This window comes from Panthera uncia, chromosome F2 (genome assembly GCF_023721935.1).
Source record: "Panthera uncia isolate 11264 chromosome F2, Puncia_PCG_1.0, whole genome shotgun sequence".
NCBI classification, from domain to species: Eukaryota; Metazoa; Chordata; class Mammalia; order Carnivora; family Felidae; genus Panthera; species Panthera uncia.
The window spans coordinates 65,655,647-65,672,604 of record NC_064812.1 but is presented as its reverse complement, the minus strand read 5'-3'; the positions used below and the strand labels follow the sequence as shown (position 1 = coordinate 65,672,604).

At 43.6% G+C, this 16,958-nt stretch overlaps 3 protein-coding genes across 5 annotated transcripts in view; 2 read left to right on the top strand and 1 right to left on the bottom strand.

Annotated features, from left to right (window-relative positions):
- The window catches only part of CRH (corticotropin releasing hormone), a 324,530-nt gene that overhangs the window by 232,586 nt on the left and 74,986 nt on the right, over positions 1-16,958 (bottom strand). The window contains exon 1 of one of the 3 annotated variants that reach the window (XM_049633320.1): positions 3,069-3,144. The exons of the other annotated variants lie outside the window; for them this stretch is intronic. The gene's annotated coding sequence lies outside the window, so the exon portion shown is untranslated. Of the gene's footprint in view, positions 1-3,068; positions 3,145-16,958 lie in introns of those variants that run through there. 3 annotated transcript variants of the gene reach the window in all.
- Positions 3,215-4,893, top strand: RRS1 (ribosome biogenesis regulator 1 homolog). The gene has a single exon (XM_049633315.1). It carries the CDS (start codon positions 3,310-3,312, stop codon positions 4,405-4,407), a length of 1,098 nt encoding a protein of 365 aa, XP_049489272.1. The 5' UTR covers positions 3,215-3,309; the 3' UTR covers positions 4,408-4,893.
- The window catches only part of ADHFE1 (alcohol dehydrogenase iron containing 1), a 33,258-nt gene continuing 22,732 nt past the window's right edge, over positions 6,433-16,958 (top strand). Inside the window, exons 1-5 of the mRNA XM_049633328.1 lie at positions 6,433-6,526; positions 13,740-13,777; positions 15,677-15,723; positions 16,528-16,581; positions 16,774-16,928. Coding sequence (XP_049489285.1) covers positions 6,468-6,526; positions 13,740-13,777; positions 15,677-15,723; positions 16,528-16,581; positions 16,774-16,928 — 353 coding nt within the window. The 5' untranslated portion in view covers positions 6,433-6,467. The remainder of the gene's footprint in view (positions 6,527-13,739; positions 13,778-15,676; positions 15,724-16,527; positions 16,582-16,773; positions 16,929-16,958) is intronic.

Below are 16,958 nucleotides of genomic sequence, written 5' to 3'. Positions count from 1 at the left end.
GAGGAGGAGGAGGAGGAAGAGGAGGAGGAGGAGGAAGAGGAGGAGGAGAAGGAGAAGGAGAAGAAGAAGAAGAAGAAGAAAGAAGATTGTATCACATTGTCTGATGCATGAAATGTGCTCACTAAATGTTTGATGAGTGAATGAACAAAGGAGAGCTGAGGAAAGACAATGAGCTCCAGAAACCAAACTCAGGGGGCAGGTACAATAGATAGGGCTGTGTCTAATGTCCTCTCTAGCTGAGACTCAACTGACTCTATTTCCTAAGAGCTATGATATCTATGGGTTAATTTTCCAGCATAACCCCCTCTACACTACTCCTAACTTAAAAACAAAAACAAAAAAAAAAAAACAGGCACCTGGTTGGCTCACTTGGTAGTGCATGTGACTCTTAATCTCAAGGTTGTAAATTCGAGCTCCACGTAGGGGATAGAGATTACTTTTTAAAAAAATAAATAAAGGGGGCACCTGGGTGACTCAATTGGTTAAGTGTCCAACTTCGGCTCAAGTTATGATCTTGCAGTTCGTGGGTTCAAGCCCCGTGTCAAGCTCTGTGCTGACAGTTCAGAGCCTGGAGCCTGATTTGGATTCTGTGTCTCCCTCTCTGCCACTCCCCTGCTCATATTCTGTCTCTCTCTCAAAAATAAACATTAAAAATTTAAAAAAAAAAAAAAAAACCAAGGCAATAAACTGCACAATCAGCAGTATGCCTCCCAAACTTGATGTACATACTCATAACCCAGAGATCTCCTTAAAAAGAAGGTTCTGAGGGGCTCCTGGGTGGCTCAGTCAGTTAAGCGTCTGACTTCGGCTCAGGTCATGATCTCATGGTTTGTGAGTTCCAGCCCCACATCGGGCTCTGTGCTGACAGCTCGGAGCCTGGAGCCTGCTTCAGATTCTGTGTCTCCCCCTCTCTCTGTCCCTCCCATGCTCATGCTCTGTCTCTCTGTCTCTCAATAATAAGTAAATGTTAAAAAAATTAAAAATAAATAAATTCATAAAAGAAGGTTCTGAAAGCAAGGGATGTTTTTCCATCCCCATATCTGATCCCTGCTAAAGGTTTAAAACCTAGAAGAAGCCATCAGATATAATCACTTGATTATTTCCCTCTGGTGAAACCTCTCATAAAAGAGACTTACACTATCCGTTGTAGAAATCTAAGATACATAAAACTTAGTGCATTCCAAGGTAAATGCTGCATAATGGGGCCTTATCTCAAAAGGAGAACTGACATCTCAAAAATATAGGGTGCTCAAAACTTTTACTGTCTGTCCTCTTAGGCATTCTGAACTCAGAACTTCCTGATCTCAATGACAAGGAACATAAATTTTTTGGAGCAAAAAAACACATCCAAATTATTGGTTAAGATTATCCCACATGTAATATTGTCAGTTCATTTTTTTTTTTTTTTTCAAGATTTGCCTCAATTAAAGCTTGGAGCTACTTTTTTTTTTCCAAAAAAAAAAAAAAAAAAAAAAAAAAAAAAAAAAAGGTTCTGAATCATTACATCTCAGTTAAAGCCAGAAACCAATTCTAACAACTTCCTGGTGATGCTATGCTGCTGGTCAACAGACCACACTTTTTATGTATCAAGAGCCTGAAAGACATTGCAGAGAGTATATATACAATCTTAAAGCTGGAGTTAAGATCCCTCTTGCTCCCACATTTCCTGTTGTATAACCACAGACTCATCTTACAGCTCTGAGCCTTCTTTTGCCATCGGTGGAATATAGTGATTAACTATTGCTAACATTTACTGAGTGCTTACTATGTACCAAGAATTAATGTTCCATATTTATCAATTTATAAATTGAATTGGACTTAAGTTAAACAACCTGTTCAAAGTAGGTACTGTAAAGCTAGATCTGATTCTAGGTAGTTTGAGTCAAGAACCTAGTGTATAATCTCTGTGTAAGACTTTTTAGCTCCTAGAGCCATTACACAGATAAATAATTGGTATTCAGGGGCGCCTGGTGGCTCAGTCGGTTGAGTGTCCGACTTCCGCTCAGGTCATGATCTCACTATTGATGAGTTCGAGCTCCGCGTCGGGCTCTGTGCTGACAGCTCAGAGCATGGAGCCTGCTTCGGATTCTGTGTCTCCCTCTCTCTCTGCCCCTCCCCTGCTCATGCTCTGTCTCTCTCTCTCAATAATAAATAAATATTTTTTAAAAAATTTTTAATGAATAATAATTGGTATTCACCTAACATTTATTGAGCGCTCATATGTTCCAGACCAAGCTCCCTTGGAAGCATATTAACTCATTTAACCTTATAAAAGCCCTAAGAGGTAGGTACTATTAGCACCCCATCTTACAGGTGTTTGGTTTTTTTTTTTTTAATGTTTATTTATTTTTGAGACAATGCGAGAGCCAGAGTGCAAGCAGCGGAGGGGCAGACAGAGGGGAGACACAGAATCTGAGGTGGGCTCCAGGCTCTGAGCTTGTCAACCTACAGCCCGACCCGGAGCTCGAACTCACGAACCGTGAGATCATGACCTGAGCCGAAGTCGGACGCTCAACCGACTGAGCCACTCAGGCGACCCTTACAGGTTTTTAAATAGGCCCAAATACCCAAAGATCCCACAGCACAGCCAGGACTGGAACTCAGGCAGTCTCACGGCAGAGCTCAGTGCTCTTCTACCACAAGCCTGGAGAGGATGCGATTCCAGGGCTCTGGGCTTCCAGACACCAGCTTGCCGACATGGGCGCACCCTCGCGTCCACTTAGGGAGGTCTAGTTGCCAGCCCCTGCTCGCTTGCAAAGCAAATCAAATCTTCCACAATTAGCTTTATGTGTACCTGTGGGAAGTGTCTTTCTCGGCTCACACCCAGGACCCCCATGAACACGTCAGGGCTCTGGCAAAATATAATTTGTCTAATCCCAGAAAAAACTGAGAAGCTAAACATCCTGAGAACTGATTTACACTGAAATTGTTAACAGTCGCAGCGGGACCCCCTCAAACCGCGACCCCCCAAATTTGCACCGCCCCCTTACGCCGCTGCATCCTGGGAGCCACAGTCCCAATTAGGCCCGGAATCTGTAGTTTGGACTCCTCGAGCCAGCACCGCCTACCTCCGGGCCTCTGGTGAAGGGCCTCCGATAATCCCATCTGCTCTCCAATGCTGCTCTCTGCCGGCCTTTTCTCAGGTTGCCAAGACTGTAAACCCGTTCCGGGTGCTCCGGAAGCGAAGCTTTCTCTTCCGGAACAAGCGTCTCGGCGACCGCACGTGGTTGCGTTGCCCGGGCTTCTGCCGGCGTTTGCAGAGAAGTAATTTGGACTGTCTCCCCGAAACGAGTGAGCCCAGGCGGAGCCATGGAGGGCCAGAACGTGGAGGAGCTGCTGGCAAAGGCTGAGCGGGGCGAGACAGAGAAGCTGCAGCGCATCACAGTGCACAAGGAGCTGGAGCTGGAGTTCGACCTGGGTAACCTGCTGGCCTCGGACCGGAACCCCCCAACGGGGCTGCGGCGCGCGGGACCCTCGCCGGAGGCCGAGCTGCAGGCCCTGGCGCGGGACAACACGCAGCTGCTCATCAACCAGTTGTGGCAGCTGCCCACGGAGCGCGTAGAGGAAGCGCTGGTTGCGCGACTGCCGGAGCCCACCACTCGCCTGCCGCGCGAGAAGCCGGTGCCCCGGCCGCGGCCGCTTACACGCTGGCAGCAGTTCGCGCGCCTGAAGGGCATCCGTCCCAAGAAGAAGACCAATCTGGTGTGGGACGAGGTGAGTGGCCAGTGGCGACGCCGCTGGGGCTACCAGCGCGCTCGCGACGACACCAAGGAATGGTTGATCGAGGTGCCCGGCGGTGCCGACCCCTTGGAGGACCAGTTCGCCAAGCGGATCCAGGCTAAGAAGGAACGGGTGGCCAAAAATGAGCTGAACCGGCTGCGTAACCTGGCCCGCGCGCACAAGATGCAGCTGCCCAGCACGGCGGGCATGCACCCTACGGGACACCAGAGTAAGGAGGAACTGGGCCGCGCCATGCAGGTGGCCAAGGTTTCCACTGCCTCTGTGGGGCGCTTCCAAGAGCGCTTACCCAAGGAGAAGGCGCCCCGGGGCTCCGGCAAAAAGAGGAAGTTTCAGCCCCTTTTCGGGGATTTTGCAGCCGAGAAAAAGAGCCAGTTGGAGCTGCTGCGTGTGATGAATAGCAAAAAGCCTCAGCTGGACGTGACGAGAGCCACCAATAAACAGATGCGGGAGGAGGACCAGGAGGCGGCGGCCAAGAGGAGGAAAATAAGCCAGAAGGGCAAGAGAAAGGGGGGCCGGCAGGGCGCTGGCGGCCAGAGGAAAGGTGGCCCGCCCAGCCAGGGAGGGAAGAGGAAAGGGGGCTTGGGAGGCAAGGTGAATTCCGGGCCGCCTCGCTTGGGTGGCAAGAGGAAAGGAGGACAACACCAAGGAGGAAAGAGAAGGAAGTAATTTTCATCCTCGGACCCGCCTGTAAACAAAGAACTATACTAAATGTTAAGTGCGGGGGGGGGGGGGGGGGGGGGGACCAAAGAAAGCGGCTTCTGCTGCCTTCATTGAACTTGAGGTTGAAGGGATAGGCTGACCTCCCCCCAAGACAGATGTAAATGTTGGACTTTACAAATGAATGTTTTTCCCACAACCAAGAATTTGGCTGGAGATTAAAGGATGTATTTAAGGACATAAGAATCAGGGAAAGAATTTGGTGGAAACTGGAAACGAGTTCTATTCTTTAAAACACATCTTTTTTCTTTTTAACTTTGAATATGGTGAGAGGGAGAGGAGAGTTGGTCATATTTCAGCCTTGTAATTGATTTCTGCATTATTTTTATGACAAGTGTATCAAAGCAGAGGCGGGAACAGAAAGATTACATTTTCAAAACTGGACTTACAAGTAACTGTTAACCAAGGTTATTTAATAAAAGTGTCTGTGTCTAATGTTGCTTTTGACTTTTTAAGTGTTGGTAGAAATCCTAAGTAAAACCAAGGGAATACCTGGTTCAGATTATTTTCATTTACTTTCTAAAAAACGTAAAGCAGTTAATTTATGATGATTTCAGTGAGGCTTATTAGGAAAACTCATACTTCTTTTGGTATCAGATATAATACTGAAAGTGTAGTAAAACTGATACCTCTTTGTAAAAAGATTTTATTGTTTTTTATACTGTGAAAACATTGCTTTGCTGTAAATTATAAATTTGGGCTTCACTAAATAATAGTACTAATCCTCATTAATCCAGAAAATACTTAAATCCTCTTCAACATATATGTCCCCAATTTTTCTTTTAACTTCAGTGGGGTCTGTTTTAAGAAGAGATAAAGAAACCCACCAAATCTATAAATTGGTACGCTGTTATCTTTGATTCATTTGTCAAACTGACCTGGTTTGATGAGGAGGTCAAATGTTGATAGCTATTATGGGTCTTTTTCCCTAATCTCAGTAACTTGTCTTTGTAAAAATGAATATCTTCTTTAAAGGATTCATAGTAGATCTAGATTCCAGGAGGGCCTTTTTGCTGCTGTTACAGCCCTGTGAGCCACTCTTACTGTTTTTTGGTCTGTCAATTGATAGGAAATTAAAGTTGGGAGTTCATTTTGTCTTTTTTTCCAGTGTTGCCTCATTTTTATGTTACCTTTAGAAATTGCTATGGAAAAAAAAAAGCAAATTTCATATTCCAAATTTCATAATACGTAACAAAAATTTCAAAACTCATAATACGTTACTAAAAACACAGATGTCCAATTGTTACTATCTTAGGATACTTTGCCATCAATGATCAACTCTTCCACAGGGACGTGAAGCACTTGGCCCTGCTAAGCCACAGAATACAGTGAAATCCTGGCAAGTTTGCAACTACTGATGAAATCATTTAATAGTACCTTAACTTCACCAAAAGCCAAACTTTTCATAGAGCACTTAACATCTTTTAAGTTCTCAACCGTCCAGGGTATGTTGTTGTTACTGTTTTGTTTGAGGATTTTTCTGGTTTTTTGTTTTTAGACTTGATTCAGCAGTCAGACACAGCACTGGCCCTGTAAGAGATAACCCTCGGTGGGCTTTTTGCAAGGTCCTTATTTACTATTAAAACAGTTTAAATGCAGTGTCTTAATAATTTATTAGGAAAACACTTTAGGAAGGTAAAGTAGCATTTTAAAGGAATCATTGGAAAAAGAATGCCCCTGTTTCTCTCCCTTACCCTACGTCCCCAACATGTGAAATAAAGGGTTTTAAGTAGAGAGACTTATGGAAGTACCCAAGATCCTACAGAGAAGTTACCTTTACCGCAATTTCAGAGGTGGATTGTGGGACTGCAGCTAAGGCAGCGGAGATTTTGACTCGTGGGAAAATGGTCCTGATCCGAAAAGGGCTAATGCTGTGACAGGAGACTTAGCTGAGGGGATAGGCAAGCTCGGCCGAGTGGGCGGGAACAGGAAGGCGGCGGCCAGGATTGGCCAGTGGAGGGGGTGGAGGGGTAGGAGGAGGGGCTGGCTACTGAGGAGACCCCACGGCCATGGCTGCAGCCACTCGTGCCCGGGTCGCGCACTTGTTGAGGCAACTGCAGCGAGCAGCGTGAGTGCGGGGCGGGAAGGCGGGGGGCCAGAGTATGCCTGCGTACCCATGCCGGGGGCGAGCCACCCGGGCTCCACGTGTTCTTCCTCGGGTTACTTACAAGAACCTGGGGTAGGGTATACTGCTGCCTGCACCCGCTCCGCGTCAGAGCCGTGCGGCCGGTGGGACAGCATTGTCACAGGGTGCCAAGCAGCCATGCACAGCGCGGTGAGGCAGGTTGTACCCTGCTAGGTCTACCGTAAGGAAACAAAGGCCCGGAGAGGTCAGTGCCTGATCCCATGTCGTGGCAAACATTGGAGGTCTTGACACAGTGGACAAAAGACACATTCATGTGTCCAACCAACACATTTGTACTGGGTGTATGTTACATGCCAAAAACTATTCCAGGTGCTGGGGGTACAAAGGTGAAAGATTCTGGAGCAGTTTAAAGTCTAGCAGGTAATTGGATGAAGGAACAGGGTTTGTGAAATGGGCCTGTGGGGAACTCAGGGGACAGAGAATGTAGAAGAGAAAGATGGCTGTGTGAAATCACCAGGAGCTTCACTCCCTGGCATGTACAGGCAGTCAAGGTATTAAATGTTATGACATGTCTGACTCCCCCTCCAGAAATTCCAGGTATATAGTAGCCACCTGATAAATCCTTGTGGAATGTGCAAATGCACAAGTCAGCCTGGGAAAAGCATGTAAAATTTTGAGCCAATAGGTAGAGGTAAGGGGAAAGGAGAGGGATTAGAGAGGAATTTCAGACAAACTGCAAAGAGCAGCCCCTTTGGCAAGAGATGTAGTTCCAGGAGCTAAAAGTAGTTAAAATCTGGACCTAGTTTCATAGAAGGAGATGAGAATGGAGAAGACCCACCCTGAATAAGAATATAGCATTTATCAGGCACTTACCATGTGCCAGGCACTGCCCTACAGGCTTTACATGTACTATTAATAGTAACTGTAATCCTTAGAACAACCCTATGCCAGACTGTATTATTATCCTCATATTACATACTAAAAAAATAAAAGCATGAAGAAAAAGAATTTGTCCAGTTTCACACAGCTAAGCAAATGGCACAGCCATCATTTGAGCCCAGATATTCTAGCTTCACAGTCCTTGTTTTTAGTCCTATGCTAAAGAATTTGAATTATGTCCTATAGATACCGAAAGCTATGGAAGCAATAGTTCTCATTGTGAACCACTAATACTTTGAGATGCCCCATGGGGGGAAAAAATTCCATGGCCAAATAAATGGGAAACTGTTCTTTGCTGCATAGCGCTTTTGGAGAGTCAGGATAATTAGCACACGAAAGGCTCTGAGAAGTCCTACAGGATATAAAAAAATAGTTTAAACTCTTTAGTGTATTTAAACTCTTTGTTCTAAATCTGTGTTATCATAAAAATCTTTCTATCAAAGAACACCATTGTCATGTAGAACATGTTTTTGGAATGGTTGTATGACATGTAGAACATGTAGAACACCATTTCTATCAAAGAACCAGTGTCATGTAGAACATGTTTTTGGAATGGTTGTATGACAAAGGAGTGTGGCGTGATTAAAATCATGTTCGAGCTTTCTGGTGGCAGTGTACAGTGGAGAGGAAAGACTAGAAGTAATTGTAATGCTCCAGCTAAAAAGTGACAGCTTCAGGTACCAAAGAGAGGCAGTTGGTACAAGGAGTAGATATGAGAAATATTGAGGAGTCGGTTAAAATCAGCAGGATTTTGTATCTGATTAGTGAGATGGAAGGAGAAGTTGAAGTTTCTGGCTGGGGTGCAGGTACACATTAGGGCCATTTACCAAGATGGGAACTAGAAGAAGCCTAGCTTTAGGAGGGAAATGATAACTTCCTTTAGGGATTTCAAACTGAACATCCCTCATAAGTCCAGACTAAGACCTCCAGCAGGTAATTGACTATATAGTTCTGGAGCTGAGGAGCAAGTAGGAACTCACCCATGTGTATAGAGGACTGTACAGAGGATGTGGAAGCAAAGTCCTTGGCAAACTGTAAACCTAGATGGGTTGAGAATAGGTCCTAGGGAGCAGCATTGTTAAGGCAGAGTAGCAAAATGGGGCTTTTTTTTTTAATAGGGTAAGCATTTAAAATGTGGGAGATTTCAGGGGCGCCTGGGTGACTCAGTTGGTTAAGCATCTGACTTCGGCTCAGGTCATGATCTCACGTCCGTGGGTTCGAGCCCCGCGTCGGGCTCTGTGCTGACAGCTCAGAGCCTGGAGCCTGTTTCAGATTCTATGTCTCCCTCTTTCTCTGACCCTCCCCTGTTCATGCTCTCTCTCTCTCTGTCTCAAAAATAAATAAATGTTAAAAAAAAATTTTTTTAATAAAATGTGGGAGATTTCAGATAAAAATTTTAGAAAATTAGGAATGGCATCTTTGGGCCCACATTTCATCTGGGGAAAGTCTGCTAAGGCTGAGGTGAAGTGGGGGCCACCTCCTTTGAACAGGGCAAGCACTCCAGCTTCCTGAGAGGCCCTGGCATGCAGCCCACCACTTACTTCGCACAGCAGCTGCACAGCCAGCCAGCAGCCTCTCATTTACATTATCTGCCAGCCTCCTTAGGCACTTGGGGTTGCAAATGATTTGCACTTCGAATGAAGGAAAAGGAGTCAGCATAAAAGGACAGGAACATAGCCAGACATATAGGAGAAAGCCCAGGAGAGAAGGACTGTACCTCCACTGCTGATTTGCAGTGTTCTCATCCCTGGGGTACAGCAGGAAACAAAACAGCCTAATATCCCTGGTGCTTAAGTGCAGAGGTGGGGCAGGTGGAGTGAACAACAGACTAGTAAAGTTTACAGTATATTACGTGTTACTTAAAGAGAAAGTAAAGGAGGATGGGTTAGAGGAAGGGATGCAATTTTAAAGAAGATGGTCAAGAAGACCTCACTGTATTAGTTTCTTATTGCTGCTATAACAAATTACCGTGAACTTGGTGGCTTAAAACAACACACATTTATTCTGTTACAGTTCTTAAGTCCAAAATCAGTTTTACTGGGCCAAAATCAAGGTATAAGAGGGCCACAGTCCCTTCAGCTGCTCCAGAGGAGAATCCATTATCTTGTTCTTTCCAGCTTCTGGAGATGCACTTCTTGCAACCTTAGATTATAGCTCCTTCCTCCATCTTAACAGCCAGCAATGTAACAACTTGCTTCAGTGGTCACATTGCCTTTATGTCAAATCTCCCTCTGCCTCCCTCTTAGGACGATGCTTCTGATTACACTTAGGGCCCACCCAGATAATCCAGGATAATCTTTCCATCTCAAAATCCTTAATATAATCACATCTGTAGGGTCCCTTTTGCTTTCTAATGTTCACAGGTTCCAGGGATTAAGACCTGAATATCTTCCGGGTCTCAGCCAACCACACTCACTGAGAAGGTAACTGTTATGGAAAGATCAGTGGAAGGAAGGAGTGAGCCATGTGGCTCTTTGGGAAGGTACGTGGAGGTTGAGAATACCTGACATGGTTTTGGAACATGACAACTGGAGAGGAGTGAGGGGGAGGTAAGGTCAGAGTTGTTGGGGGCCAGATAGAGAAAGCCAAGGAGGAGTACAAGGTTTTTTTTTGCCCTGATCAATTGGAAGGATGAAGTTACCATTAAACTCAGGTGGGGAAGAGGTTTTAAGGGAAGACCAGGAGCTGAGTCTTAGGCAGGTAAATATGAAATGCCTAACAGACATTCAGGTGGAGATGTCAAGTAGGCAGCTGAATCTGGAGTTCAAGCAACATGTCTAAATCAGACAAAGGTGGAACCCATCAGTATGGAAGGCATTCAAGACCATGAGACAAGGTGAGGTCACTCAGGGAGTGAGTGTAGGAAGAAAAGAGCATTCAGAGTCAATAGCATGAAAAGAAACTAGGCCAGGAGCAGCCTGGAAGCCAAGGGAAGAAAGTATTGTCAGGGAGAAGAGAGTGGACAGGAGGATACCACTGATAGGTTGGGTAAGACGAGGACTGAACTGAGAACTGAGTGATATATTAGTGGGGTGAAAGGCATTAGTGACCTGGTAAGCTTAGACAGTGGAGTCATGGGGCAAAGGCCAATTGGAAGAAGTCCCAGAGAGAATGGGAGAAGAGAAATTGGAGAGAGCATGTATAGTCAGCTAAAATCAAGAAGAGAGGTGGGGGCAACATCAGGAGAGGGAAGAGGGACAAGTGAAGGTTGTTATGAGTATAAAACAGGAAAAATAATATTTTATGCTGGTGAATAAGATCTATTGAGAGAGAAATTTTGATGATGCAGGAGAGAGATGATGCACTGCTATCCTTGAGTAAATGAGGGAGGCTGAGATTCCACAGGAGAGGAACTGACCTTTGCTGAAAGCTTGGCTAGTTTATCCTGGCCAGTGATACCAGGAGGAAGGCCAGAATAATCAGGCCAGAGCCAAAAGGTAGGTAGATGAGAGCCTTGCTCTAACTGTGGTTTCCTCTGCCTCTCAGGAGGAGGAGAGAAGCCCACCAGCGGTTTCAGACTATCCTAAGAAAGTGGGGGAACCCACAATTTATTCTATTCTCCTTACCGCATGTCAGGTTCTGTGTCTTGGTACACAGGAAAAGAGAGAAGAAGCTAAGAGGATTTTAAATGTCTACATTTATTTATTTCTTCATTTACTCGTGCCTTCAGTCAGTATTTCTTCAATCAGTATTACTTTGTGCCTGGTACAATGGTAGCCACTGCAAATAAAGTCATGATCAAGGGAGATCTTATCTTGCAACCACAAAATTTACAATGTAGAGGCAGATGGAAACAGGAGAATGGTGCCAACAGTACATGTGATAACAGTTCTTCTGGGGAGGGAGGCGTGGTACAGACCACAGAGAGACAGTACCTACCTGGGGCCTCCAGCCCTAGGGAAGACTGCCCAGGGGAAGTGACATTTGCACTGACACTAGAAAGGACACTAATTACCCAGAAGAACAGGGGAAGATATGTTCCAGGAAGAGGAAATAGCAAGCACAAAGTTCAGTTCTGGAGGCAAGAAAGAGAATGTGTGGCCCATTCAAGGAAAAGAATAAATTTTCAAGGAGCTCCAGAGATGGAGCAAGATGAGAGGCCAGGCTAGAGAGATTAGCTGGACCAGTGAGGATGCCCAGAGGGCCATGTCTGAATCAGGGCGGTGGGGAGTGGGGTTTGAGTGATGAGGAGGGGGGTCATCAAAGTACGTTTAAACAAGGGGGTGACATCACTGGAAATAAGCCCCTGACCACTGTGTGGCAAAGGTGGAGCCAAGAGAAGCCTGTTAGGAACTCTGTAGTTACCCAGATGAGAGATGACACTGAAACCAGAGATTGGCAGAGGACCCAAGAGAAGTGGATGGATTTGGGTACGGAAATATTTGAGGCCTTGATGCGTGGTTTGCCATAGAGGTGAGGTGTGAGCCCAGTATAGAACCCAACATTTAAGGAATGGGGAGGGTGGAAAAAGAGCTGCAGAAAGAATAATTAGTGGAAGCCCAGGTGAGTAGGGAGTCCTGAAAGCCGAGAAGAGCACTTTGCCCACCTGAGGAGAATGTGCTCCATGGTGTTCATTGCTAGGAGAGCAAGGTGCTGAGGGGGTCTAAGTGAGGGTACAGCAGAAGCTGGAACTTGTTGAGACAGCAGCCAGATTTCAGGGGGCCAAGCAATGTGTGGGAGGCAAGAAAATGGAGCCAACAGATGTATGCCAGAAGGGGAGACCCAGAGGGTGAGCAAGCCAGAGGGGACAAGAGGTTGAGACCTTTAAGCATGAAACTCTTAAATATGATGACAAAGATTGAGTGAGGAGGAAGACCAGGAAATACTGGACAAATGGAGGTCCCAAGAAGGGAAGAGGGGATGGGATTCAAACCATAAGTAAGAAGTAGAAATGATTAATCAAGGTAGCCTCAGAACCTTAAAAACAAAATAAAAAGAAGTGGGAAGGGTATAAGGAAGCATGTGTTCCCACGGTAGTGGGCATTGGAAAGTTTTGAGTCTGGCTGTTTTCTTCCCTTTGCCTCTGCTTCCTTGTCCTTGGAGGGGGTAAAGCAGGGAAAGTTCTCCAAAGTAAAACCCACCTTTGACGGACAACAAAGTTGGCCTTGCCCACTTTGATTTCCCTGCAGCAGCCTGAGGATTGCTCACCCCACTGGGATGCTCCCAGGACTCTCCCCCACACTGGATGTTTTCAGCCGTGTCCAGGAGGTGGCAGGCTTGACTCATGGTAGTGCTCTCACCACTTCCCACGTCAGCTTTGACTTAAGTCTGTCTCGGAGGTCTTGAACACTATTGAGCTCAGCACTTTTCCTTTCTTCCCCATCTTCCCCCTCAGATGTTTTTGCTCCAAATTTTAAGGGGGAACAAGGTAGTTGGGGGGCATACATTCACGTATCTGTTGGGATCCCACTATGACAAGATCCTCTGGCAAGAAATAGAAACATTGAAAAAAAAAAAAAAAACACCTTACATGACACTCAAATGCATAAGGGAACAGGAGGAAGGGGGACTGTCCAGGAAATAGGAGGCAACCAGGACTGGGAAGGGACACGGAGCCAAGGGTAGAGAAGTGGACTGGGAACTGAGATAAGGTGAGGGATTCGGGGAGGAGAGGGTGATGGGCATGAGCACACTTCAGGCTGCTGGGGAGGGGGTAACACAGAGGGGACCAGCACGAGGCGCCCAGGGGCTGGCAGGTCCCTGGGGCTGGGAGGAGGAAGGATGGAAGCAGTAGGTGGTGACCTACTGGTGGCCTGCAGGCAAGTGAGGGCTTCTCATAGGGCGGGGTCCAGAGCCAGTTTCAAGAAAATTAAACACCTTGAAGACAATGGGGAAATACAAATTCGAGTTCCCCCGGGGTAGGGGGAATGGGAGGGGAGGCACAGTGAGTAGTTAACCTACTCAACTAACTTGAGCAGTCAATTTGATCAAGCACCTAACCTAGTAAAAGAGCTGACACCTCACAGAGCACTGAGACCCCATCTCAAACTTAATTGTATCTCCAGAGGGCTTATCTCAGCTCCCTGCAGACATTTATTAAGTACCACTTGAATACTTCTTGAAAGAAGGATCCCGCAACACTGGAAAAATCCTGAGTCAACTTTTTTGTCCATGATGATTTCTGGGTTTTCCTATGTAATGTTTGCCAATAGCTACTGTTTTGACAGCATCTTAAGACTAGAATGTAGTGGGGGGTTACATTAAAGCTTCTTCTCTTGCTTTTCTATTTTCACTTTTTTTTTTTTCTTTTCCCTAGATGCCAGTGCCCTACTCATTCTCATACTTACTCCCAAGGTAATAATATATTTTGTGTTTTTAAACTGGCCAAAATTTCCAATTTCACCCCCCCACCCCACCCTTTGACACTCATATTACATTTAGGCAAAGGATAAATCAAGAAAATCAAGGGATATGAGAGGAAAATTGAAGTGGTTGCCTTTTCACTTGCAGTTGGTAATATGTAGTTCTAATTATATGATGGTAGCTGAATGCATGCTACTGATTATATGTTTGGCTTAAGTATATATTTAATACTATTTATGCTGTTTTTCTATTTCAAACAGAATTCTTTGCCAAAGCTACAAATAAGATTTGTATAAGCTTTGTGCTTTGTAAAAGCACAGATAAGATTTTAATACTGTCTGAGTCAATCAAACAGAATTAAGATGAAATCTTTGGAAAGTTTTAATTTATCTCAAAAAAGAAAGAGGCTAAAGAACAAAGCAGTTCCCAGAAGGAGAAAACTTGTGTCTATCATTTTTTTTTAAACTAACATTCTATTTCTTAATAATTAAAAATAATGACTTAAGTTTTCAGTTCCCACAAACGTCTTAATCCTTACCAACACCATTGTCCACAGAACAGCAGGAAGCTCATTGTAGCTTCAGCGTATCCTCAGAACGTCACATGAATTACTGACACAAAAACTGATTTCACCTCGTAGAAGGAAAGGTCAAATCTAAAGGGCACCGTAAGAATGGAAATGAGGGGGCCTGCCCATACGGGAAACTAAGCAGAACCCACAGAGAAGCCTGTTGGGGAATCGAACAGATAGAGTAACTAACTGAAGGCTTTTTCCTGCCACTGGTGTTGCTCACCATTTAGAATAAAATAAGCCAAGGGACCTCCCAGTCATTAAGGACCTTCTACTAGGTGAAAGCTTGCCCAGCCTTTTAGGTCCTCAGGGACATATGCAGAATTTTGTCTTCAAGCTGGTTTTTTCCAATTATTAGTTGATTTCAACAAAGAATTAGTAGTTTCCTATTTGGAAGAGTAAAATTAATAATTTAAAGAAAGATAACCTCGCTGTTTTCTAAGATTCGATTTAGGTCTTTTTCTAAACTTCAGTAGCAAGAGTAATAGGTTATTTCTTTAAAGTTGATGAGGATCAAAGAAATTTGAATTTTAATTAAGGATACCCTTGCTCTTGGGAAGCCAAAAGTAGACTGTCGTCTAGTGTAGTCTCTTTTCCTTAAAAAAAAAAAAAAAAAAAAAAAGGCAGTAAAAATTGTTGTGTAGACTTTTTTTCACTCTTATGCCTACCCAAGAGTAATAAAAATCAGTGGATTAAAACAAGGCTAAGACTCATTAAATGGAGCCTTCTTGTTCTAACACAACAGGAAATCATTTCTGCCATAACCAAAACCTGATACATTACAAAGAAATATCAGTTTATAAAAATTTTTATTAAATTTCACAAAGAAAACTAAAATTTCCACATGGGTTCACTTGAAAAAATGTAAATATCTTACTGTGATAATTTTTTCCATGGAAAAACTTTAAATTCAAACAACCGATCACAGCTGTTATAAGTATAAGCAGACTCTAATTAATGAATTTACTAATAGTTGTTCTCTAACAGTAACCCAACTCTAGCATCTAGAAGGTTTTTCTTTTCTAGAGGGTTTTTACACCTTGTTTCAAAAGTATATTTTAACTTCAATGAAGAAAATATTTTTAATAACTTTATTGTCACACAATCAGCATCAAGTTAGCATTTCAGTCTCTTAAAATGCAGGTTTTAATTCCAATTTGATATGAAACCTGAAACAATGAAAACTGAAAATATATTTTAGTTAAGGCTTTTTAAGGGAGATGCTTATGTTCACTGGCAAAATACCAATTTACTATCAAATAAAAATATTTTTGCTTTGTTTTTGAGGCTTACGCTGATGCTGTTTTCTACATTTCTAGCTCTTGGACTTGCACCTTCTGGGAAAACAACAGATTATGCCTTTGAGGTAGATATAATAAGTCCATTCTTTCCTTTAGGAATGACTTGAAAAAATACTCCAGTATTTTGCTAATGCATTATTGTCTCATTTGAAATCTGCTATTAATTGATGTTCCCTAATCTCATTATTTGATCAGACCCTATTTAGAAAAGTACTTTGTTGGGGTAATGGAATATAAATCTTCTGATAACATGAGTAATGTCTAAAATACGGTCTTTTGTTCAGCTATCAAAATAGGACAAATTCCCAGGACACCTGGGTGGCTCAGTCAGTTAAGCATCCAGCTCTTGATTTCGGCTCAGGTCATGATCTCTCACTTCCTGAGATCAAGCCCCATATGGGGTTCTGCGCTGATAGTGTGGAGCCTGTTTGGAATTCTTTACCTCCTCCCTCTGCCCCTCCCCTGCTTGTGCTTGCCCTGTCTAAATAAATAAATAAACAAATAAACAAACGTGAAAAAATTAAAAGAAAAATAGGACAAATTCCCAGTTCTACAAACTCTCTAGCTTCTATACATTGTATATCTTCTTTAGTTTTATAACAATCCCAAAAGAGAACCAAGTAATCTTTTGAAGCAAAAACAAAGGAGCAATGAATTCTGATGAATTTTTATCACACTACAATTATATAATCACTTGTTTTTATCTCTGTCCCCTCCTAGTTCAGGAGCCATAAGTTAAAATGAAGGCCACCCTAAGAAATATACACTTTATTCTCTACACAATAAGGAACATTCATTTCATTCATAGTTTTTAGAAATGAAATGGCCAATCCTCTAACACAGCCTATACCTGAATCTTTTTTTTTCAGATGGCCGTTTCAAATATTAGATATGGAGCAGGAGTTACAAAGGAAGTGGGAATGGCAAGTATTTAAGAATTCCTACAGTCTTCTACTATAAATGTTATATATCTTTTAAAACAAGTACAAATTGACAACAATTGAGTCCTTTGTTTTGAAAAATGCACAATGTTAAGTTTACGAGAGAGAGAAAGAGAGCCTATTACAGTTCTAGGGCAATCAAACCTAACTTATAAATTATTTTTGTTATTGTAGGACCTACAAAATATGGGTGCTAAAAATGTTTGTTTGATGACAGACAAGAACCTCTCCCAGCTCCCTCCTGTACAAATGGTTATGGATTCCCTAGTGAAGAATGGCATAAATTTTAAGATGTATGATAATGTGAGAGTGGAACCAACTGATAGAAGGTATATTTTATTGTTGTTATTTACTTTATG